Source organism: Crocuta crocuta, unplaced genomic scaffold, assembly GCF_008692635.1.
Source record: "Crocuta crocuta isolate KB4526 unplaced genomic scaffold, BGI_CrCroc_1.0 scaffold70, whole genome shotgun sequence".
Lineage (NCBI taxonomy): Eukaryota > Metazoa > Chordata > Mammalia > Carnivora > Hyaenidae > Crocuta > Crocuta crocuta.
Window position 1 is genome coordinate 16,173,704 of NW_027528417.1, and position 24,491 is coordinate 16,198,194.

General features: G+C 40.1%; 1 protein-coding gene across 3 annotated transcripts in view; it reads left to right on the top strand.

The window, feature by feature from the left end:
* Positions 1 to 5,631: 5,631 nt before the first annotated feature.
* The window catches only part of LIPH (lipase H), a 51,179-nt gene continuing 32,319 nt past the window's right edge, over positions 5,632 to 24,491 (top strand). For all 3 annotated transcript variants that reach the window (XM_077754555.1, XM_077754556.1, XM_077754557.1), the window contains exon 1: positions 5,632 to 5,766. In XM_077754555.1, coding sequence (XP_077610681.1) covers positions 5,718 to 5,766 — 49 coding nt within the window. In that variant the 5' untranslated portion in view covers positions 5,632 to 5,717. The remainder of the gene's footprint in view (positions 5,767 to 24,491) is intronic.

Below are 24,491 nucleotides of genomic sequence, written 5' to 3' on the forward strand. Positions count from 1 at the left end.
ACATTAACTTCAGGTTTGGCCTGTCTTATGAAGAAATATCTGAGCCTATTTCCTAATCTATAAAATAGAGTTAATCAAACCTGCCTCTCAGACCTGTGAGCCAATTAAATGTGCTTATGTATGTGAAGGACTGACTTCAATATCCAGCATGACTAGGTGCTGAATGTTTTTCTTCCCTCTTCTTCCTAAGGTTATCTAATAAGCCATTTAACTTGTCAGTTCCACATCCTACACTTTCCTGCATTCCACGTGGATCTGCCTTTTCTCCTCTCCAAAACCATCAGAACTACTATCATTCAAGGCCTGATCACTTTTCAGGCCTTTGCAAAAGCCACCTCCTCTTCTACTCTGTCCCTTCTCTGTCTGTTTGCAGGGTGATCTCTCTTGTGTTGTCTTTTGTTGCTGTCTTGTTGTCTGTTATGGCTGTTGTTGTTAAGGAAGGTAAATTTATAGTGTTCTTATTTATTAAGGAGAGTAAATGTATAAATTAAATTTGTGGTTTTCTGTTACTGTATCACTAAAAGTCGTTGGGTTAATTTTCATCAAATTCCAGATGTTTGTTCAGAGTGATCTGACTTCAACTATGGGTGCAAGATTCTCATGACCAGTGCTTGGGAAGCCAGTTAAGTAGATTTAAAACAGAAAATGGTTCTAATAATAATATTTTAAAACAGCAGTTTAAGATTCAAATAAATCTAAAATACATAGTACCGGAGCGCCTAGGTGGCTCAGTTGGTTAAGTGTCTGACTTGGGCTCAGGTCATGATCTCACAGTTCCTGAGTTTGAGCTCCACGTCGAGCCCTGTGCTGACAGCTCACAGCCTGGAGCCTGCTTCGGATTCTGTGTCCCCCTCTTTCCCTCCCCAGCTTATACTCTGTCTCTCTCTTTCTCAAAGATGAATGAACATTAAAAAAAATTTTTTTTAATAATAAAATACATGGTACCAACGGATGTTCAATATTGGCACTACCCCAAAATTTTTTGTTTTTTTAAATGGACTTTTAACTAATAAAAGCATGTTGCCTCTGTCTTGCCAGTGTGCATACAGGCCTTGCTAGAGCCTTCTATCCTTAAATGCTCTGAGCAGCACTCTGCAAGCAAGCAGTTACTGAAAGCGCTGGATTTGCATTTATTTTGTTTGATACATTGTTTGTAAGGAAGTCATGGTTTTTTGTTTTGTTTTTTTTTTATTCATTTTTTGAAAGACAGAGAGAGACAGAGCACGGGCTGGGGAGGGGCAGAGTCAGGAGAGGGACAGACTCTAAAACAGGCTCCAGGCTCTGAGCTGTCAGCACAGACCTCGAAGCAGGGCTCCCACGAACCCTTAAATCATGACCTGAGCGGAATCGGAAGTCAGACGCATAATGGTCTGAGCCACCCAGGCACCCCAGGAAGTCATGGTTTCTAAAACAAAGTAGCTCTATTCCATGAATACTCCTTAGGCCAGGCAAGTAGTATACAGACATTTTCCTTCCTGTTTTGTAATAAACTACAAAAAAAATTAATAAGCTAACCTAAATGTATTATTCTCTCTATATATTATTTCTTACACTTGTTATGTTATAAATTATTATGGCATATATTATTTATTATGTTTATTTGTATTATTACGTGATACTAATCAATTAACATACAAAGAAGTGAACAGGAAAAAAAAAACATAGGTTCTTGCTGCCTTGAAAATAAAATCCAATATCCTAAGCGTGGCATACAGGGTGCTTCCTACCCTGTCTTCGGGTTACTTTATCATTTCCCTAGGGCACGCATCCAAATTGGCAATCCACACTTCTTTTATGACTCCAAGTTTGTTCCCTCTGCCTGGACTACCTTTCCTCCACCTTCTTCACCTCACAGACTCCTATTTAGTCTTTAGAACCCAGCTCAAAAAGGATGTCCTGTGTGAAGCTTTTTCCATGGCCCCTCCCTGGGGGGTTCCCAGCAACTTACTGTTTCTTCCTTGGCTCTATGGAAGGTGTATCCATAGCTCTATATTAGAATGACTAGTATCATTGATGTATGTCTCCTTGTGAGAAGGAGCCATCCCCTATTTTTTCCTCATTGTTTTACATAGAAGCTTGAGAAATCTTTAATTTTTTTTTTAATGTTTTATTTATTTCTAGGAGAGAGAGAGACAGCGTGAGCAGGGGAGGGTCAGAGAGAGAGGGAGTCACAGACTGAAACAGGCTCCAGGCTCTGAGCTGGCAGTCAGCACAGAGCCCGACGCGGGGCTCGAACCCACGAACCGCGACATCATGACCTAAGCGAAAGTCGGACGCTTAACCGACTAAGCCACCCAGGCGCCCCTTGAGAAATCTTTAATAAGTGAAGGAATGAAGACATGAAACAAATTACATGGATTAAGGGAAAGTTATCCTGATCTCCTTGTAAAAAAAAAAGAATCAAGGAAACACTTATTTTTCCAAACGTGGACTGCTAGTGAGAGATTGTGGGGTCACTGAGGTGGAAGAGAGGACAAAATTCTATGTGATAGCGAGTCATATACCAGCTTAGAGCATTAGACCAGGGTGAGAGAGGACATAGGTCACCTTTCCTAACAGCTGAAGCCAATTAGAGTTATAAAACCACCTCCCCTCAGTTCATTACACGTCCATACCTGTTTTTCCTGTCCACGCGTTTGGAAGCTTGCCTGCCCCCTTTCTATTCTGCTCTCTGTAGCAAGTGATTTCTAGGTGAAGAAAAAGGAAAAAAGCCAATACATAACACTAAATTGGAAGTGAAACAAATTGTGTTATTCCTGAGTTGTGATCATTTCTCAGAATCATTGTATTAAGAAAATTGACCATTATTTACTCTTGACTAGCTGATGAGAAATAAAGACAGGGTTTTCCTCAGGATACCTTTGAGTAAATATTAACATTCAAATAGTTATGAGCTGGCCAATCTTTTGGAACTTTTTAAAACTTTTAGTGACTTTTTAAATGTTCATTTATTTGAGAGAGAGAGAGAGAGAGATAAAGAGTGAGCAGGGGAGGGGCGGAGAGCAAGAGAGACAGAGAATTCCAAGAAGGCTCCGCGATGGCACCGAACCCCGAAATCATGACCTGAGCTGAGACCAAGTGTAGGACACTTAGCCACCTAAGCCACTGCGGCACCCCTAAAAACTTTTATTTTGAAATAATTATAGGTTCACGGGAAGCTACAAAAATAGTGCAGGGATGTTCTGTGGACCCTCAGCCAGTTTCCCCCAATTGTAACATCCTACATAACTAGAATGCACTATCAAAACCAATAAATTGATGTTAGTACTATCTACAGATCTTATTTAGATTTTACTAGTTTTAGTGGCGCCTGGGTGTCTCAGTTGGTTAAGCATCCGACTATGGCTCAGGTCAGATCTCACGGTTCATGGGTTCGAGCCCTGCATCAGGCTCTGTGCTGACAGCTCAGAGCCTGGAGCCTGTTTCAGATTCTGTCTTCCTCTCTCTCTGCCCCTCCCCCACTCATGCTCTGTCTCTCTCTGTCTCAAAAATAAATAAACTATAAAAAAATTTAAAAAAAAGATTTTACTAGTTTCACATGCACTACGTGTTTGTGTGTGGTCCTGTGCAATCTTATCACCTGTGTAGATTGCTCTAACTCCCCCCACAAGCAGGAGACAGAGGTAATTCACCTCCCAAAGGTGCCCTGTGCACCCATTCTCCAGTTCTCCCTCCCTTTCCTCTCCCTCCTCTATCCTTTGAAATGCTTTCTGTTTTTTCGTATTTCATATTTCTAACTCTCTCTTTTTGGGAGGATGAGTTCTCCCATTGATTCTTGTGCTGTTTTGAATCCTGGAAGTAGAAAAGCACACACAGCCAGGAAGTTACAGGGAAACTTGTGGGCCCACTGCCAGGAAAATCGATACTAACACAAAAAGTCCTCCCAACAGAAAGGATTCTTATCCCTATCGTTGGCTGGTTTCCAGGAAAATGTACATTGGCTCTGTCTAGATAAAGACTTGGCATGGTACTAAACTGATAGGAGCTCAACAAATATTTATCAGACAAATACACTGACCCAACAATGCATTCCACAACAGGTTCCTCAGAGTGTGGAACAATTCTCCATTTGTTCCAGAAGGCAGTTGTTTCCAAGCCAGTAAAGCTTATTGCAAATGGAAAATGAAAAAAGCTAGCAGGTCACCTATTTGTTTTTCCTGTTTATGTATCCCTAATTTATTTCTCCAGCAGGAGACAAAAGATGAAAATAGACTACAGTACCGAGTAATGTAATTTACCTGAAACATCACTGCTGTCAGGTGCCTTGCATTCCTAAAATCCACCTGACCCCTCTTCTCAGCACTGTGCAGCCTGCCTTCTGACAGAAGGGAAAGGTGTAGACTGTGTAGCCACTTAAGTAATATAGTTACCAAGTGCTGAGTGAGCTTACCTTGGTAGCAGACTGTACCGCTAAGAACTTTACTTACAATAGCTCATTTAATCCGAATAACAACCCTGTGAGATACCTGCTTTTGTTTTCTTCATTTCACATGAGAGTTAGAAAAGTTAAGAGTGGAAATGTTTTGCTTCAAGCCACATGACTGGTGAATGGAAGATGTGGGATTTGAACTACTGCTAGGGACCCTTGGCATTCCTGAGGTCTGAGGTGTGACGCAGAATCCACATGCAATACTTTGAAAAGCCACCCTCCTCCCCACTACCAGGGGAAATCTGATGTACTGATTCTTTGGGAAGCATTGCTGGAATCTTACTTCCTGCAAGGAATCCCCTGCTATTTGAATGGGATGCAGACACACAAAACCGATAGACTTATATGGGAGATACTTTTGCTTCATAAATGTGTATTTCAGGTAGACAATGCTAAATGACTAGTGGCTTTTGCCTGATGTCCTGGATGACAATGTATTCTGTACATTGTTAATGTTTTTCTTTATAAATGTATGTTTCAGCTCCCCTCCTACAGGCTTGAGTGAGTGCTACAGGGGCTTCCACCAGTAAGGGAATTAAATGACCTCATAGCCAGGGGAACACAAGCTTAGTTACTTCCAACACTGAAGTGGATAGATTCTGGCAGAGCTCTCTATTTAAAGCTTTTGTATTTACTTTTCCTTTAAAAAGTAGGAGGCAAGGGAGAGGGAGAGCTAGGTTCTGGATAGGAGGAAATAAAAATATGTATAATGCCATAAAAAGGTTCCTTTAACCTGAAGCGTATTTGGACAAATACAGATACATGAATGGACTTAATGAAATTTTCTTAACAAAATATAAAGACTGCCTTATGAGGAGTGCGTGTGTGAATTAACATAAAAAGTAGTTTTGTGGACACCGGCCAAAAGAATACTCATTGATTTGTTTCATTCACAAGAACAGGGAGGCAAATATCTCAGCTCACACTTGATTTCAACACACCAAGCCAAGCGACTAATAAACCGCCCACAAAGAATGAAACTATTTTGAACTCGTCATTCTGCAAATACACATTATAATATTAAGATATGCATAAAATTTAAAAAAAAAGGTATGCATAAAATTGAGTAAGGTAGAAACGGACTCGACTTTCCACTGAAACGAGGAGGAGTCAAATATCCTTAAAGGGTTGGGACCCGCCTTGCAGTCCCTCGGGAACTTCCTGTTGTCACAGCACCTCTGGTTTAGTTATCTGAGCTCCCTCTTAGCAAAGCCCTCAGTGGAAACTCTAAGGCTCTGCGTAGGAAATCATTCTTGTGAATGTGACACACACTCTCTCCACTTTCCATATGCTGAGATTATACTTCTTCATCGGTTTGATCTGCTTCGTGAAATCAGGTAGGTCATTTAGTAAATGGTTTTCTTAATTATTTAAAAAATGTTATTAGTAATATTGTCACTTTGCATTTGATCAGCCCACTTCCTTCAGTGGACTTTTTGAATCATATTTAGTCATTGTGAAAGAAGGAAGATACGGATTAAATGAGCTTTCTAATCCTGAAAATTTTTTTTCACTAATAAAAGAAATTATTATTCTTTTGAATTAACTTGGTTCTTCTCAGGTACAAAAAATAAATGTGCTGGGAACTCTAAAAGTTATTTTCTTTCATAGTTAAGTTTTCTGTATCTTTCCACCTCTATGAAATAAGATCATTTATGTTCTAGAAATTTTAAATTTTACTTAAACTTTTTATTTATTTAATACCTAATACATAGAGGATAGGTTTTTATAAGCTTTCATACACTGAGGGTTTATTTAAATTAACTTTTAGGAAAACATGGTTTTATTATGTAAACCTCTTGGAATGGTGCCTAGCATATTGATAACTTAAAAATTATTAATCATAATGAATAAAAATTAAAACGGTATTGTACAGGGGGGCCTGGCTGGATCAGTTGGAAGGGCACGCAACTCTTGATTCTGGGTCATGAGTTTGAGCCCCACGTTTAGTGTAGAAATTACTAAATAAATAAATAAAATATTAATGTACATAGCAAGGTAACAAAAATAAAGTGAAATGCTTTTTAATTTTAATTTAATTTATTTATTTTTGAGACAGCATGAAGGAGAGAGAGCAGGAGAGGAGAGGAGAGGGAGAGAGGGAAAGGTGGGGGGAGAGAGAGAGAGAGAGAGATTGAGAATCCCAGGCAGGCTTCACAACCCTGGGATCCTGACCTGAGCTGAAATCAAGAGTGGGACGCTCACCGGACTGAACCACCCAGGCTCTAAAGTGTCCCTAAAGTGAAACGCTTTTTAAAAAGAAAACTCAACACTTCTCCACTTTCTTAGGAATCTAGTTCTTTTTCACATAGTTTGTGGTAAAAAATTGGTACAGTTTTTTTTAAGGGAAATATGTTACATACAGTATCCATAAAAATGTTTATGCCATTTGAACTACTAAAACCATTGCTGAGAATTTATTCTAAAGAAATCTTTTGACAGAAGAAAATTTGGGGCGCCTGGCTGGCTCAGTTAGAAGACCATGTGAGTCTTGATCTCGGGTTGTGAGTTCAAGCCCTACATTGAATGTAGATTACTTAAATAAATAAAACTTTAAAAAATAAGAAAATAAAAGAAAAAATTCATCTAGGAAGATGATTCTAACCATATTATTTATAATAACTTGAAACTAGATACAGCAGAAATGTTTCTATATACTGATAAGGTATCAGCTTTTTAAAAAATGTAGCCTTTAAAATAATTCTGAAGCTATGCAGAAATGTGCATACGTGTTTATAAAATAATGCCAAGTAGACAAAACAGAATTCAAATTTGTATGTCAACTAAGATAACAGTTATGTTAAAATCATGTATGTATGCCTGTAAGTAAAGTTGAGGAGGCAAATGGAAAAATTAAAATGGCTGTATTAGGCTTTCAAGCTTATAAAGAAATTTTTCTCAATTTGTGCTTTTGAAGCTGATTTAATAGTAAGATAAAAATTATGCTAATGATATTTTTCACTGAGCAGTCAGCATATTTTTTTAAAATATTTTTATTTATTTCTAGGAGAGAGAGAGAGAGAGAGACAGCGTGAGCAGGGGAGGGTCAGAGAGAGAGGAAGACACAGGCTCTGAAATAGGCTCCAGGCTCTGAGCTGGCAGTCAGCACAGAGCCCGACGCGGGGCTCAAACCCACGAACCGCGAGATCATGACCTAAGCGAAAGTCGGACGCTCAACCGACTAAGCCACCCAGGCGCCCCAGCAGTCAGCATATTAAAGTGTGTGTTTATAATAATTTTTAAATTTAAAAAAGAACATAAATTTAAAGATAGTTTTAGGACAGTGGAGCTAACCCTGACACAGAAGTCTGATGGTGACTTTCTTTGGGTACTTTCTTTGAGTCTCGCATTATGTATCTCTACACACAAAGTTGGAACTTAATGTTTTTGTGACCTCTTTTTACTTAACATTATCTCATCAGCAAAGTCTTCTTTTAAATGATTCTAGAAGACTCACTGCTCAATGACAGAATCTAAGGAGAGACACACCACAATAAACTTCTGTAGCTAGAAGGAAAAAATATAATTATAGCTGTAAACTAAATTTAGACTTCTCAGTATCTGCAAAACCATGAACTTGCAACTTCCAGGGGAGAGGGTTTGAATAATAGGCACCTGATAGCAGAAAGTATTCATCACAAATACATCGACTTTTTGTTTTTCCTTCTTTAGCTTGCGGTCCAAATATCAACAAGTATTAAGATGTGATTCTGAAATGCAGAGAATACAGGTCATTTAGTTTTGGAAATCTTTGTTTTGCTCTAACCTTTGTGATATCATGGTAGGAATATTTGCTGTAATTTTACCAGTGAATAAAGCAATGGCTAGCAAGCTCTAGTGTGCACCAGAATCACCTGGGAAGACTCAGTGGGTCTGGGGTAAGATCTTAAAATCTGCATTTCTTCTAACAAACCCTCTAGTTTTTCAGCAGCAGGTGGTCCAAGGAACAAAGTTAATAATTCTTTTTCTAAATTAAGGCTGTTGTCATACATTTATTTTAAAGTTACTCTTCTATCAATATTTTGGCATATGGCAGTTTGTATAAAGCTACATAGATATTTGCCTAGAGGAACTAGCTTAAAACCAAAAACAGAGTATTATTTCCTCAGATTTGAAATCCTCTCCAGATAATTTATAACTCCTTTTTTGGTGCGTGTGTGTGTGTGTGTGTGTGCGCGCGCGCGCGCATATGTGTGTGTGTGAGAGAGACAGAGAGACAGAGAGACAGAAACTGAGAGACAGGAAAAGAAAGTGGCAGAGACAGAGACAGAAGAGAGACCCCTTCTCTGAAAGGGAGGCAAAGGTAAGTGAGGGGGTGGAGTGTGAATGTGTATATTTATGCACATGATTAAGAGAAGAAAGTGAGGAAGGACATCTAGTATCTCATTTGTTTTCTCTGTTGTATTCTAAAGAAATTATGCTGGTGGTTAAAAGTAGAAATGTCCTATAAGAGGGCATTTTGCCCATATACTTCTTGCTTATAGTTGTCGGGGTAAAAAACAAAGGAGATACTCCACCAGGTTTAGACCTAGCCAGCTAGGTAAATGTTTCTGTTGGGGGGCAAGAATTTACTGTCCCCTTCAAGATGCTTCTAGCTGGTCTAAGAATCAAATTGACATGAGACAGATTAATAGGAGAAAAATCAAATTTAATTTAATACCTACAGGAAATACACACAGACATTCCAAAGACAGTCAGGCAAAATGAAGTATATCTGTCATTCTCAGCTAAGGAGAAGGTAGAGGTCTAGGAATGAATTCACAGGAAATGAATTCACGGGAAATGAATTAGCAGGAAAATGAAAAAGAGTAAGCATTTGGTAACCATGTTTGCTGGACCACTCAGAAACAATGGGACATAGAGAATCTTATTTTATTTATTTATTTATTTTATTTTTTAATTTTATTTCATTTTGAGACAAGGAGTGTGAGGGAAAGGGAAAGAATCTTTAGCAGGCTTCATACCGAGTGCGGAGCCGAATGCAGAGTTCCATCTCATGAGCAACCGACCAACCGACCAACCGACCACGAGATTGTGAGATCCTGACCTTCAAAAAATCAAGAGTTTCACACTTAACCTACTGAACCTCCCAGGCGCCTCAGGACAGAGAACTTTGATCAAAGTGGCCTAGCTAGGCTCCTCCCTCTCTGCCACACCTAGTTCAGAATGATAGCTGTCTTCCTGGAGTAGTTCTTCTATCTTAATCTTTTTAGGCAATTGAGAGGGAGGTAAAGAGCTTTTCCTGAATCTGCTGGGTTTTAATTGTTTTGTATCTCAAGATAATCTTTTTTTTTTTAATTTGTTATTTTTAAAAAATTTTTATTTTATTTTATTTATTATTGAGACAGAGAGAAACCGAGCATGAATAGGGGAGGGGCAGAGAGAGAGGAGACACAGAATCTAAAGCAGGCTCCAGGCTCTGAGCTGTCAGCACAGAGCCTGACACGGGGCTTGAACCCACAAACATGAGATCATGACTGAGCTGAAGTTGGATGCTTAACCGACTGAGACACCCAGACCCCCCCTCAAGATAATCTTCATGCCAAAGTGGGCTGTTTGGGGGCAGCTTGTCCTTGGGCCCTACACTTCACCATCTGGTGCAGAACATGGAGCCTGATACAAGACTCAAACTCACCAACCATGAGGTCATGACCTGAGCTGAAACAAGAGTCAGATGCTTAACAAACTGAGCCACCCAGGTGCCCCAGAACACGTTTTTAATGCCAAATTAAGAGTGGTCCTCTGTGTAACTATATATATATATATATATATATATATATATATATAAACTGATTTACTTTCCAGATTTTAAAAATTAAATAGAATTCATGGTAGCCAGATATTGCTCCCCTTTCCCCCTTCTACTTCTTTAAAACATAGTAGTCCAACTCATATTCTGATCTCTCCACTGTAGTTATGGCCTAAAGGGATTTTTATTTCTGGGACTTTTAGAAATTACTTCAGAACAGTGTTTTTAGGCAAGCATTAAAATGTGCTGTAGTGTAGGTTGCTGGAAACATGCTGGCTTCATCTATTAACATGTGTTGAGCTGTGTCCCCGACACTGACTAACATCTATTGCCCGGAATGCAGAATCCTTGACCGTGTATCCCGTAATCTTGGCCTCAGTTAAATATCTTCAGGAAACATCAAGTCAGTGTATTTGACTGTGGACCTGTATTCTAAAGAAGTTATTAGCACATCTGTATCATGTTTGGGTGTAAGAGAAATGATCATTTGAGCAAGCCCTGGGACCCAAAACTCGAATTAAAAGAAGTGTGAGTCAGGCCCACACTTGTTTCACTTCCTGATTATATACTAAACATCAAGATTAAGTTAGGTGGAATGTCACACCCATCTCTTGGATTTGGTTAGTGGTCTACAATTCCTCAACCATAAGTCTAAGAGAAACTGATACTTTCCTTTTTAATCAGTTGACCCAGCCACATTGAGAGGCTTAGTATGAACCTACCTGTGCTTATTGATTCTCATAGAATGTCAGACCTTTCTCTCCCCTTGCCCATACTCACAATTGCTTCATCAGTGGGTTATTTCTGTCTATAACTCCATCGTCTCTTTTCACTGACAATTCTTTGGATATTTATCAGAACCTCTGCTTTTTTTTTTTTTTTTTTTTTTTGCCTCTGCTTTTTGTAGAAGTTTTCTGCCAGTCAGAAATGTGGGAACTGAAATCCATTCCAAAAGCAGGTAGAAACTAAAAAGCTAGAACTGTGTGTGACACCTGGACGGTGTGGCCAACTTCATTTTGCTTCAGGGCAGTAGGCCCCCTGAACATAAAGCAAAAGTATCCCTTGGAAACTTCATCAGAAAGGGAGTGGGGTTGTCAGTGATCAGTCTGAGGGAATCACACTTTTGTCTCCAACTGGGACTCATGAAATAGGTCAATCCAGGGAAACAGATGTCTGTTTTCTCCATTGTATCCTAAATAAAATGTGATCGGTGGTTAAAAGGTTGGAGATGTCCTTCCAATCCAGAGGGCATTTTGTCTATCCAACACAGTTTTCTCTGGCAAAGATAAAACAACAGCTGTAAGTAGTTCCTAAGCCTGAGAATAAGAGTTGTTTATTTTGCACAGGAACAGCTACAAACCCTCCTCACAAAGGCAGACTGAAGTGGGGGCTTTGTTTAACCTTCAGTGGTATGAAATGGAGGTCCATCACTCAGTCTCCAGGGGGAAATAAAAAGAAGCTTTTTTTGATGTTGACAGAAAAAGCGAAACTACTGCCCAGTTATCTCCAAAAGACTTTTTTTTAATTTTTTTATTTCTAGGAGAGAGAGAGAGACAGCGTGAGCAGGAGAGGGTCAGAGAGAGAAGGAATGACAGCCTCTGAAACAGGCTCCAGGCTCTGAGCTGGCAGTCAGCACAGAGCCCGACGTGGGGCTCGAACCCACGAACCGCGAGATCATGACCTAAGGGAAAGTCGGACGCTTAACCGACTAAGCCACCCAGGCGCCCCTCCAAAAGACTTTTCATCTTTTCACTCTGAAAAGTTGGAAATTATAGGAACCATTTCTTTTTTTTTAAATTTTTTAATGTTTTATTTATTTTTGAGAGAGTGAGAGAGAGACTGTGAGCAGGGGAGGGTCAGAGAGAGAGGGAGTCACAGAATCTGAGGACAGGCTCCAGGCTCTGAGCTGTCAGCACAGAGCCAGACATGGGGCTCGAACCCAAGAACCATTAGATCATGACCTGAGTTGAAGTCGGACGCTTAACTGACTGAACCAACCAGGTGCCCCCGGAACCATTTCTTAAAACAGTTGTTTTGAGATATAATTCACATACATGTAATTCACCCACTTAAAGTGTATAGTTCAACGGCTTTTACTGTAGTCACAGATACACACAACTATCATCAGTCAATTTTAGAACATTTTCATGGCCTCCAAAAGGAAGCTAGTACCCTTTAGTTATTGCACCCCTGTGTCCCCATCTCCCCTCATCTCCCAGCCCTTAGCCATCACTGATCTACTTCCTGTCTCTACAGATCTCCCTATTCTGGAGATTTCCTGTGAATGGTCTTTTGCGGCTAGCTTCTTTCACTTATAATGTTTTCAAGACTCATCCTTATTGTAGCATATTGTTGCACAATTTTTTTACCTCAGTACCCGGGGTTCATTGAATAGCTGTTTTGAAGAAGAGGTGGACACAAGATAAGCAGTAAGGCAAAAGTTTATTAGAATATAATATCAAAAGGAAAGAATAGTATGAAAGTTCTCTTTACAGAGAGGGTGCATTTGAAATGCCCATGACTATAGGCAAGGGTCCTTGTTTTATTAAGTTCTGATTAGCCCTCCCATCCCTTCCCCCTCGTTCCTTCTCAGGTCCAGCTCTAGGTGCCGGGTTGTCCATTCCTGATTGGCTCGTTTCTATTGTATGAAGAGTTGTCTATAGGCATATCATTCCTTGTGGGTCATAAGTTGTATGGTCTACTACTTATTTTTAGTTAGGTCTTTAGTCAAATTCCTGAAGGGAATCTGAGGGGGAGTAGATGGTGTCTGTTATATTCTTAAGAGGAACCTTATGCCTGAGGGGGTTTGCTGTGGTCAGATACTCCCAGCATTGTTCCAAAATACATGATTTTCCCCCACCCAGGGACCTCAGGTTCTAATCTTTTCCCTCTGCCTACTGAATCCTACCTACCTTTTCCTATCATAATACAGAACCATGAATGTTAACTAAAGGATATTTAATAAGACAAAGAAAGCCAGCTTAACGTAAAGGTGACAAAACATCTATTTGGTCAACATTTTAATTCCAAGAGTACAGTATGATTATTTTCAGATCTTTTATTTAAAATTAAAAGAAATATATATATATATTTTTTTAATGTTTTATTTATTTCTAGGAGAGAGAGAGAGAGACAGCGCGAGCAGGGGAGGGTCAGAGAGAGAGGGGGTCACAGACTGAAACAGCCTCCAGTCTCTGAGCTGGCAGTCAGCACAGAGCCCGACGCGGGGCCCGAACCCACGAACCGCGAGATCATGACCTAAGCGAAAGTCAGACGCTTAACCGACTAAGCCACCCAGGCGCCCCTAAAAGAAATATTTTAATTTCTTGCTATATTAATTTTTTTAGATTTGGGTTGTCTTTGGCCAGTAAGCCTGCCCTGGAAATTTGTTGTCCTAAATAGATGCCTCATGTCCTTTCAAACCAGTTAGCTTGAGGATCTTAGAAGTTTGTGTCCAAAAGGAATGCAAGAGATTAGCTAAATCTCTAAGGAATGAGTAACCAATCTCTCAGTATGAGAAAAAGGATGGCCCAAATAATTTGTTTTGTCTTGTTAATGACAGAGCCAAAACCAAACCCAGTTCTCCAGCTTGGTAGAGCACTGTCCTGTGTACCAGATAACATACTTCCCTTTTCCAAAATCCTTCCAAAATGATGGAAGGAAAGTAATTAGTACTTACTGAGCAGTTGCTTTCTATCAAATCCCATGCTAAACAATTTATTTATATTATTTTATTTAACCTTCACAACAACCCTTTAAGATCAGTACTATCTTGGGGAGCAGGAATTTCCTGTCTCTTTTAAGGTGCTTCTAGCCAGACCAAGAATCAGATTGACATGAGACATAAACAGAAGAAAGTCAAATTTAGTGGTGCCTGGGTGGCTCAGTCACTTAAGCGTCTGACTCTTTCTTGATTTTGGCTTGGGTCATGATCTCACGGTTTCATGGGTTGGAGCCCCATGTAAGGCTCTGCGCACTGGCCTCAGGGAACCTGCTTGGGATTCTCCTTGTCTCCCTCTCTCTCTGCCCCTCCCCCACTCACATTCTCTCTCTCTCTCTCTCTCTCTCTCTCAAAATAAATAAATAAACTTAAAAAAGAAAGAAAGAAAATCAAATTTAATTTAGTACCTATGGGGAATCTTCACAGACATGGAGATTCCAAACGACAGTCAGATAAAATGAGGTATATATGTCATTCTGAACAGAGGAGAAGCAGGTATGGGTCTGGGACTCCAAAGGGAAGAAATTAATTCACAGGAAAATGAAAAAGTAAATGTTTGGTGACTGTTTGCTGGGCCACTCAGAAACAATGGGACAGAAAGGACTTAGATCAAAGAGGCCCTTGTACGTTCCTCCCTGTTGAGGGCACCTACTTATGTTACCTACTAACAAGGTAGTCATCTTTGGTTATAGCTCTCTTCCTGGAACAGGTTATTGAAATTCTTTTTAGGCAGTTGAGGGGGAAGTAAAGAGCTTTTCCCGAATCTGCTGCATTTTTATTGCTTTTTAACTCAAAATAATTTTCTTGCCAAGTAGCCCATGTTGGAGAGGACTGCCCTTGACCCCTGCAACTATTAATCCAACTCATCTTCCACATCATCAACAACTATTAATTTTTAAGCATTTACTGTGCACCAGTGAATGCTTGCTTTATTTATTATAATTTTTCTTTTCTTTTTTTTTTTCTTTTCCTTTCTTTCTCTCTTTCTTTTTTTTTTTTTTTTTTTTTTTTTTTTGAGAGAGAGAGAGAGAGAGCTAGAGGGAAAGAGAGAATTCCAAGAATTCCAATCCCAAGCAGGCTCTCTGACCTGGGCTCTATCTCATGACTGACCCTGATGTCATGACCTGACAGAAATCAAGAGTTGGACACTTAACTGACTGACCCACCCAGGCACCCTGCAGCTAATGGTTTAGCTATTAGCTAAACCTATTTCTTCACATTATACCTATTTCTCACAATAATACTGACCACAGGGCGGGGATTAGGGTGAAGTCAGTGAGGCACTCACCAAGTGCAAAATTTAAGGGGATAAGGGGCACCCAAACTCAATAAGATAAATTATATTTATGATTTTAAAGACATAAAAATTTTTATCTTTCATGATATTTTAATGCAATATGCAAATGCTATTTTAATATTTAAGTGTTATTTTACTGCAAATAATAATATATCATTAATAATGCATTCTCACAGTGCCTAACAAATGGTATGCATAAGTGATACTTTTTTGGCATAACTCATATTTTAATGTAATATCTTTGAAAGAAAGAATCTATGCAATAAGCCAATGACAAAAAAATCAAAATTTTAAATAAAAATAGTTTTATTTAATAGCTTGTTTTTTGACTGACTATAGCGCTTTTACAAACTTTTCCTACTTGGTTCAAAATCTGGGAAGCTATTTTGATGAGTATATGTATAGTTTTTTTCTTTTGCCTCAGGCTCAATATGGCTCTGCAGAGCACTGCCTGACAGACTATGATCATTTTACACATGTGAAACTGAGGCTCTGAGAGACTAGGTAATTAATTACCAGAGGTCACATAGCTAGGAGGCAATGGAGGTGACTTCAAATCTAGATATGACTCTAAAATCTGTGCTCCCAAGTTGGATTTGGGTATTTTGTTTATGACATCAGGCCAAGTTGGCAAACTTTTTCTATAAAGACCCAGGTAGTAAATATTTTCAGCTCTGTGGGTCATTGGTCACTTTTACAATCACTCAACTTTGCCTTAAAGCAGGAATGCAGCCATAGACAATGCATAAATGGTCATGGCCAACTTGGCCCATGGGCGACCCTGCATTAGATCATAACAAAATACCTCAGGCACAAATACATTATTTCTGAAGATGTTCTATCCAGATTTCTTTGACATCCTATCCTACTCTGCTCTCATCTCTGGCTGCTCTCCATAGGAGTCTGAATTCCTCACTGGATGGGAGACATCACCCATCTAATTGTTTTTTTTCAATTGTTAACAGAACCGGCATTTCAGAGTAATTGAATTTCAAAATAGGCTGAAGAGGAAAGGCCACGTTTTTCTGGCTTCCAATAAACTCTAATAGAAGAGGTTAAGCTTTAGAAACCAGTTTAACATGTTCTGTGGTTATTTGGTTAAAGGCTCTGTTAATGCTACTTCCGAGTAAGCTTGACTTTGTAACAAAACAACAACCAAAAAGAGATTTGCTTTCTGAATTATTTTAGGAATATAAACTAGAAATTAAATATAAATAAAAAGAACTATATTTATGAAGCAATTTAACAAATTTGCTATTCACAGATACCTAATCCTTGCACACCCTCCAGATTGTCTGAGACTAAGGGCCCAAACAAGACAAGTTCCTGCTTTAGATGCTGGGGCACAATCGTCCACAAAAAGCAACACAGCGCTTACCCTCAAAGAACTTAAACTAACTTGTAACATGTCCAAAATAAAATAAATTTAATATTTTCCTTTAAAATGTTACTAATTCTTGAGGGGAAAAGAATGAATAGCCTTAGGTAGTTTTAAGCAGGGAACATTGGAAACGGAATGCATAGCCCATTTTTGTGTTTGCGTATAATTTTGCAGCCTATCACCTGCAGACATATTTTTACATAGTTTCAGTCATAACACATATGTCACTTCATACTCCGTTTGTCATAAACATTACATCAGACACTATTTGTAGTATTCAGATGGATCATTCTGAATGGCTGAATAATGTCTTAACAGGTCGATAATCGCCTGTTCACGAATGCTTTATTGACGCCAACTCTAACCCAGACTGTTGTTGGCACGGGGTGTACAACAATGGATAAACAGATCAGTTATCTGGGAGCGTCTACACAAGCAGGGGAAATTATTTCAGAACCAAAAAACAGAATGCTTCAGGTGTGTGGTAGGGAAAGAAGCAAGTAGCAAATAAGGGACAAAGTTCTCTAGAGTGGAATTCAATTCAAGAAGAAAGAACAATAACCATAAATCCTGGGGGAAAGAATATTGTTCAAAGCCAGGTCATCATTTAGTCCTAGGAATTCACTTATGGATATGAATGAACTTAGGAGCTATATTATCCATTAACCCTTCTTGAAAAGACAGTAGTATTTTTAAAAAATATATATATGTAAGACTCTACATATTGATGTATCCACAGAAACATACAGAAAGTCCTGTTCTGGTTACTCAGTTTATCTGTTCTATCTCCTCATTTTCTACCAAGAAAGACAAGAAAGTTTAATACACATGCCCTTCATACCCTTCCTGTTCCCTCCTTCAGAACATATACACACATTTTTTAAAATCTTTATTTATTTATTCTGAGAGAAGGGTAGGGAGAGAAGCAAGCGGTTGGTGGGGGGTGGGGTGGGGGGAGGATGCAGAGAGATGAGGTGAGAGAATCCCAAGCAGATTCCACACTGTCAGTGCAGAGCCTGTCATGGGGCTCGATCTCACAGACCATGAGATCCTGACCTGACCTAAAATCAAGAGTAGGAGGCTTAACCGACTGAGCCACCAGGTGCCCCTTAAATATTTGTTTTTAAACTAAAAAAAGAATCACTAGATGAACTAAAAAGAATTTTGTAACTAATGAAATGCAGGATCCTCACTGGATCAGTGGGGAGAAGTACTGAGTGTGTATTTAAAAAAATATTTATTTTTTAATGTGTATTTTATTTTTTGAGAGAGAGACAGATAGACAGAGCTTGAATTGAGGAGGGGCAGAGAGAGAGAGACACAGAATCCGAGGCAGGCTACAAGCTATCAGCCCAGAGCCTGACACGGGGCTCAAACCCACGAACGGTGAGATCATGACCTGAGCTGAAGTCGGATGCCTAACCAACTGAGCCACCGAGGCACCCCAAATACCCTCATCATTTATAAAGAGGATCATTAGATACTGTCTGCCAGTAAGGCAAGGACTAGAGCAGAGTAAGGAAAGCCAACTGTTCTGACAAAGGACAGCAGCAGGAAACATGACAGAAGTTAGAAACATACTCCCCAACAATCTGAAATACAGCTTCCAGATGCCCAAGAATCCTTGCTAGGGGTTCACAATGGTGGATTATGAAATCTGAATAAATATACCCATGTCCGGAGTCTGGAGCAGCTCTGCATGTAGTCTGCTTCCGGCCTACAGTCCACACATTTACATCCCATGAACAGAGATGTGAGTATTTCATATCAAATTATAAAGGTAAACACCAGAAAAATTAAAGCAGGCTATACTCTTCCCACTATGAGAAAGAACATATAAATGAGAACAGCAGAGCGAGACAACAGGGCAGTCCATACAGCCAGAGATGGTAAAGCAAGAAAGCACTAAAATCAGAAAATACAGCATTACAGTATTAGGTCCACGTGTGTCAGCTGGGGTCCCCTCAGAAGCAGACACCATCACAGGGTTGGACACATAAACAATCTACCTGAGCAACTGTGTGGGAAGGACAAAGGAGGTGCGGGCAGGCAGAGAGTCTTTCTCCCATAATGCATCTGACATGCAGGAAAGTGGGGGCAAGGAGGGATTGCATAGGAAGAGCTTCAGCACAGTTGTGAGAGTCTCAGCCGGGCTGTGCGTGTGTCTGAGCCAGTTACTGGAATTTCATGTGAGCCAGGAGGAGCCTGCCTGGCCTGACTCTAGTACCCCGCTGTGGGTACTCCGTCACTGGCTGGGAGCGGGCTGGGAGAGCCATGGCTTCATGGGAACACTATGGAGTGGCAGGGGGCATTGGTGACCCAGCTGCGCTCCCTGCAAGGGGCTCTCATGAAGGTCGATCTGAGCGAGGCTCCACACCGATTACGTCTGTTATGCCAATAAACTTGAACTCACCTATTTTGTTTAAAAATTTTTTAACATTAAATTTTTTTTTTTTTTAATTTGAGAAAGACAGACACACAGAGTCCCAGCAGGCAGAGAGATGGAGACAGAATCTGAAGCAGGCTCTAGGCTGAGACCGAGTCCGACGCGGGGCTCGAACTAGCAAGTAGTGAGATCATGATCTGAGCTGAAGTCGGATGCTTAACTGATGGAGCTACTCAGGCGCCCCTCACCTCTTTTGTTGAAGAGCGCTCTCAGATTGGGCCATAAAATAAAACCCAGCTAGCCGCTATATGAAAGACCCCTTAAAACACAGGCATTCAAAGGTTACAAAGGGTAAAACCACGGTAGGCAAATGCTAACAACAAAAAAAGACCTAGTTATAACTTGTAATATTATTTGGTGGACTTCAAGGCAAACAAAGCACATTAAAATGACAAAGGATATAATACCTGAAATATTAAGTCTAGGTAATAAAAGTAAAAATCTATGAAAATAAAACTTAATAGTTTGGTAACTTGAATTTGTCCTTCAGTGTAATGATGTTATACTTTGCTAAAGGGATCTTCCTCTCTTAGAATTTAAATACATTATTTCAAGATGGTGTAAAAGAAGAAGATTCTTGATTCCCAGACCAGGTGAAACTCCCCATTTAATTCTCATTTTATACCATATCTCTTTTACATGGCATATTATCACAGGCTGCGATTTCATACATTTGTGTTTTATTTCATTAATGCCTGACTCTCCCTCTAAAATGCCATCTGACCCAGAACCTAAGAGAGAGTAGACTCTTGTTGGATGAATTGAACATTTCCTCCTTTATAAGAAATAAAAAAGTAGATTTATAAAAAAATCTACTTGTTCTGCCCTTCTTGCCTTTCAGTAACTGTCCATTGTAAGGGGTCTGGTAAAGGCTCAGCAAATCAGGTTTGCCGAGCTACTCCATAGACAGGAAAGGTGTGGCAGATGTGCTGAGAAGTAGCTCTGGCCCAAATTTTATGACTCTTATATGAGCCTTCCTTTTTTTTTTTTTTTTACAAATAGTTTATTGAATCTTATATGAGCCTTCCAATGACTCAGATATGTGGCTCCTGACACACTGGCCTAATATTGCTCAGACCTAGCAAATAAAAAGTCCCCTACTTTGGAAGGGGATCTCTCCCTTCCCTAGTATGACCTCATTTGTAATTAATCTCCAAGCATTCCTTTCTGGCACAAGTGAAAGATGGCATGATTTCCCCAGGTCACCTGGTGAGTCAGTTACACAAGGAAGAACAAGGTTCAGTTTTACTGATGGCTAAGACCAAGAGGCTCAGCCCTACCTCATGGCACCTCCTATTTAGTAAGATGACTAATTAAACAGTCAATTATTTGCTCTGGGTCTTGCTCTACAAGCACCAGACAAGTCTCAGCCCATGATCTCCAGGAGTATGCAATGTACAGGAAGAGAAAAATGAAAGGCATCAAGAGATGGAGAAAATATTTACATAGATGAGTAAGTTCTGGCATTAGTGCACAACACAGTGACTGTAGTTAATTATACCATACTGTGTACTTGAACTTTCCTAAGAGAATAGATCTAAAATGTTCTTGCCACGTACACAAAAATATGTAACTATGTGGGTGCATTAACCTTATTGTGGAAATCACTTTGCAGTATACACATATATCAAATGATCTTATTTTACACTTTAAACTTAACAGTATTTGTCGATTTTATCTCAATTAAGTTGTGGGAGAGGGGAGGACAGACAATTGTAAGCATGCCTCACTGTATACACTACTTGACAGTGTAGAGCAAAAGGAGGAATATGTGAGTTTGGGGCTCAATTTTTAACCAGTATTTTCTAGGGTCAGGGATTTCAAAGCCTCAATTTTTAACCTTCTGTTTGAGCTTCTTCTGCTTCTTCTATTTTGGAACTTCATTCATTGCTGGGTATGGGTATTCTTCTCTGCAAGAAGTTTCAAATAAAAGGATACATAGGGGCGCCTGAGTGGCTCAGTCGGTTAAGCGTCTGACTTTGGCTCAGGTCATGATCTTATGGTTCCCGAGTTCGAGCCCCGTGTTGGGCTCTGTGCTGACAGTTCAGAGCCTGGAGCCTGCTTCGGATTCTGTGTCTCCCTCTCTCTCCAGATTCTGCGCCTCCCCTGCTCACGCTCTGTCTCTCTCAAAAGCAAATAAACATTTAAAAAAAAAAAAAAAGCATACATGAATGGACCCAGGTTATTAAGAAAGCATAGAGGGTCACCTGGGTGGCTCAGTCAATTAAGTGTCCCACTTCAGCTCAGGTCATGATCTCACAGTTAGTGAGTTTGAGCCCTGTGTCAGGCTCTGTGCTGACAGCTCAGAGCCTGAAGCCTGCTTCAGATTCTGTGTGCATCTCTCTCTCTGCCCCTTTCCCATTCGTTCTCTCTCTCTCTCTCTCTTTCTCTCCCTCACTCACTCAAAAATAAGTAAACATTAAAGAAAAAAGAAAGAGATGCTAGGACAAAGTCTGTTCTTTTTTTTTTTTTTTTAAATGTTTTATTTATTTCTAGGAGAGAGAGAGAGCGTGAGCAGGGGAGGGTCAGAGAGAGAGAGTCACAGACTGAAACAGGCTCCAGGCTCTGAGCTGGCAGTCAGCACAGAGCCCGACGCGGGGCTCGAACCCACGAACCGCGAGATCATGACCTAAGCGAAAGTCGGATGCTTAACCGACTAAGCCACCCAGGTGCCCCGGACAAAGTCTGTTCTGAGGCTCAGAATGAGGGAAGTGCAGTTCCTGGGTGTGCAAGTATAGATATACTGAGAATAAGGGCCCATGGCAAACGGTTCTTAAATTTCTACTGGAGGAAGACACAGCAGGTATTTCCCAAGGTGCTTTTGTCTCCTTTGGCCAGCTGCAAGTCAATAGTCTCCTTCTATGCCCTCCCACAAAGAATAGTCCACGAAGAATGGTTATCTGCAGGACCTTGCCCCACTCCTGAATAGCTAAAGGACCATCTCCAGCTTGCACCTGTTTCTTGTTCCACTTCACCTCCTCCTTGGCTCTTCTCTCTCAACCAAATAGGACATAGGAGAGTGGGTCCTAACAGTTCTAAATAGTTTTTGTAATTAAAAGAACCCCACATGGGGCGCCTGGGTGGCCTAGTCGGTTAAGCGTCCGACTTTCGCTTAGGTCATGATCTCGCGGTTCGTGGATTCGAGCCCCGCGTCCGGCTCTGTGCTGACTGCCAGCTCAGAGCCTGGAGCCTGTTTCAGTCTGTGACTCCCTCTCTCTCTGACCCTCCCCTGTTCATGCTGTCTCTCCCTGTCAGAAAAAAAAAAAAAAAAGAACCCCACAGTTTTCTCAAGCATCCTATTGTTGAGTCTGAATGCCAATGTTGATCAGAGGTTTACTTTGAGCTTTGATTTGATTGGGATTCTTGATCAAGGCCTTGTATAATGTTACAAAAGTGATACTTTATTTCAGTACCCAAGGACCCCAAAGCCCTCCTTCCTTCCCAATTCCTTTTTCATGTGGCATCTTGGTCTTTAGTTTATTTCCAACTTCTTTTTCCCTTTCAAGCACAAGTCCTGAGCATTCTTACCTACTTTCATTTTCTGATAGCTGAACTCTCAACCTCCTTCCTATTTTGTGTGCTACTGATACTGCCCTTGCCCTTTCTTTTTTCCTTTTATTTAAGCCTTTTCTTTGGAAATAATTTTATTTTTATTTATTTATTTATTTATTTATTTTAAGTTTATTTATTTTAGAGAGAGAGAGAGACAGAGACAGTGTGCAAGTTCGGTAAGGGCAGAGAGAGAGACTAAGACACAGAATCTGAAGCAGGCTCCAGGCTCTGAGCTGTCAGCACAGAGCCTGATGTGGGGCTCAAACTCATAGACTGTGAGATTATGACCTGAGCTGAAGTCGGATGCTCCACTGACTGAGCCACCCAGGCGCCCTGGAAATAATTTTAAACTTACAGAAAAGCTACAAGAATTTATATATATAAAAAAATACACAGAACACCAACAATCCTTTATATGGACTCACCTACTGCTAACATTTTGCTACAAATGCTTTATCATTTATTGTCTCTCTCTTTGCCCCTAATTTTTTTTCTGAACCACTTGAGAATAAGTTGGTCATTTAGTTATAAACACTTTAGTTGTATTTCCCAAGAATTCAGACTTTCTCCTACAAAACCACTGTGTAGTTATCAACCTCAATATAATGCCAATACCATAATTTTATCTAATGTAGTGTGCATATCCCCATTTTGTCAACTGACCCAATAATTTCTTGTAGAGCATTTTTTTTCCATTACAGGATCTAATCTAAGATCAGATATTCATTTATTTATCCTGCCTCTTCAATTTCCTTTAATCTAGAGCATTTCCACAGCCTTTGTTTGTCATTTATGACATTGATCGTTTTTAAGAATACAGGTCCTTTTTATTTTTAATTTTTAATTGTGTGTGTGTGTGTGTGTGTGCGCCATAAACCCCTTCCCTGCCAGCCTGGCCACACCTACATCGCACCCAGCCCTGTCCTTTTTTTTTTTTTTTTTTTAATAAAATATTCCTCATTTTGTGTTTGTCTGGTTGTCCCCCATGGCCAGGTTCAGATTAATACAATTCCCACTGGAATACTACAGCAAGAGGCACATGTGTCCATCCGCCCCTCATTGGTAATGTTCAGTTTGATAAACTAGTCAAGGTGTTGTTCCATTTCTCCATTGCACAGTTACTACTTTCCCCCTACTTACTAATTAGCAGTCTGTGGGAGGAAGTGCAAGACAATACACGTGTGCTCCTTCTCAAAATAACCACCTCCTCAGTTTAGTTCTTGCATAACCAACTTATTATGACGGCTGCAAAATGATGAGTTTCAACCCCAGCGTTCACTTCATATTTACCAGCTGACATTCAGCACTATACCATAAGAGTCCTTCTCTCTCTTCCATTTATTTGTTTCTTTGCTTGTTACGGAATCGTGGATCCCTGGTTTTCCCTAAAGGTCTGTAGTTCATTACTGTCCTTAATTATTTTGTGTTCAAATTATCCCAGATCTGGCCAGCAGAAGCCCCTTCAAGCTGGCTCTCTATGTCCTTGTGACATGTTTTTAAACACTTTTACTTTCTACTATGACAAGATGCTCTGGTCTCATCTTTTGCTTTTCTCCACCTCATCTCCAACCTTTCTCCAAAAGCCATCCTTAGAGCTTACTCTAAGCAGGATGAATACTTGAAGATGGTGCTTGAGGAACAGAGAAAGATAGGCTGCAAGAAGGGGCCATGGTTCAACTGTTTCAGATGCTACTGAAAGGGTCAGGGCAAGGGACATCATGTTCTCCACTACTGTCCCAGGCAGGTGCTCTACACAAGGAAAGAGGTGCTTGGACCATGCAGGTGCAGTTACCTGTACTATGTGCTGGGCACTGTGAGGGATATGCGGATTACAAGACACCATTCCAAGGAAGTGGTCCAGCAAGATAGACACACATGTACATAAATACCCATAATACACCACTGAACGTGTTTTC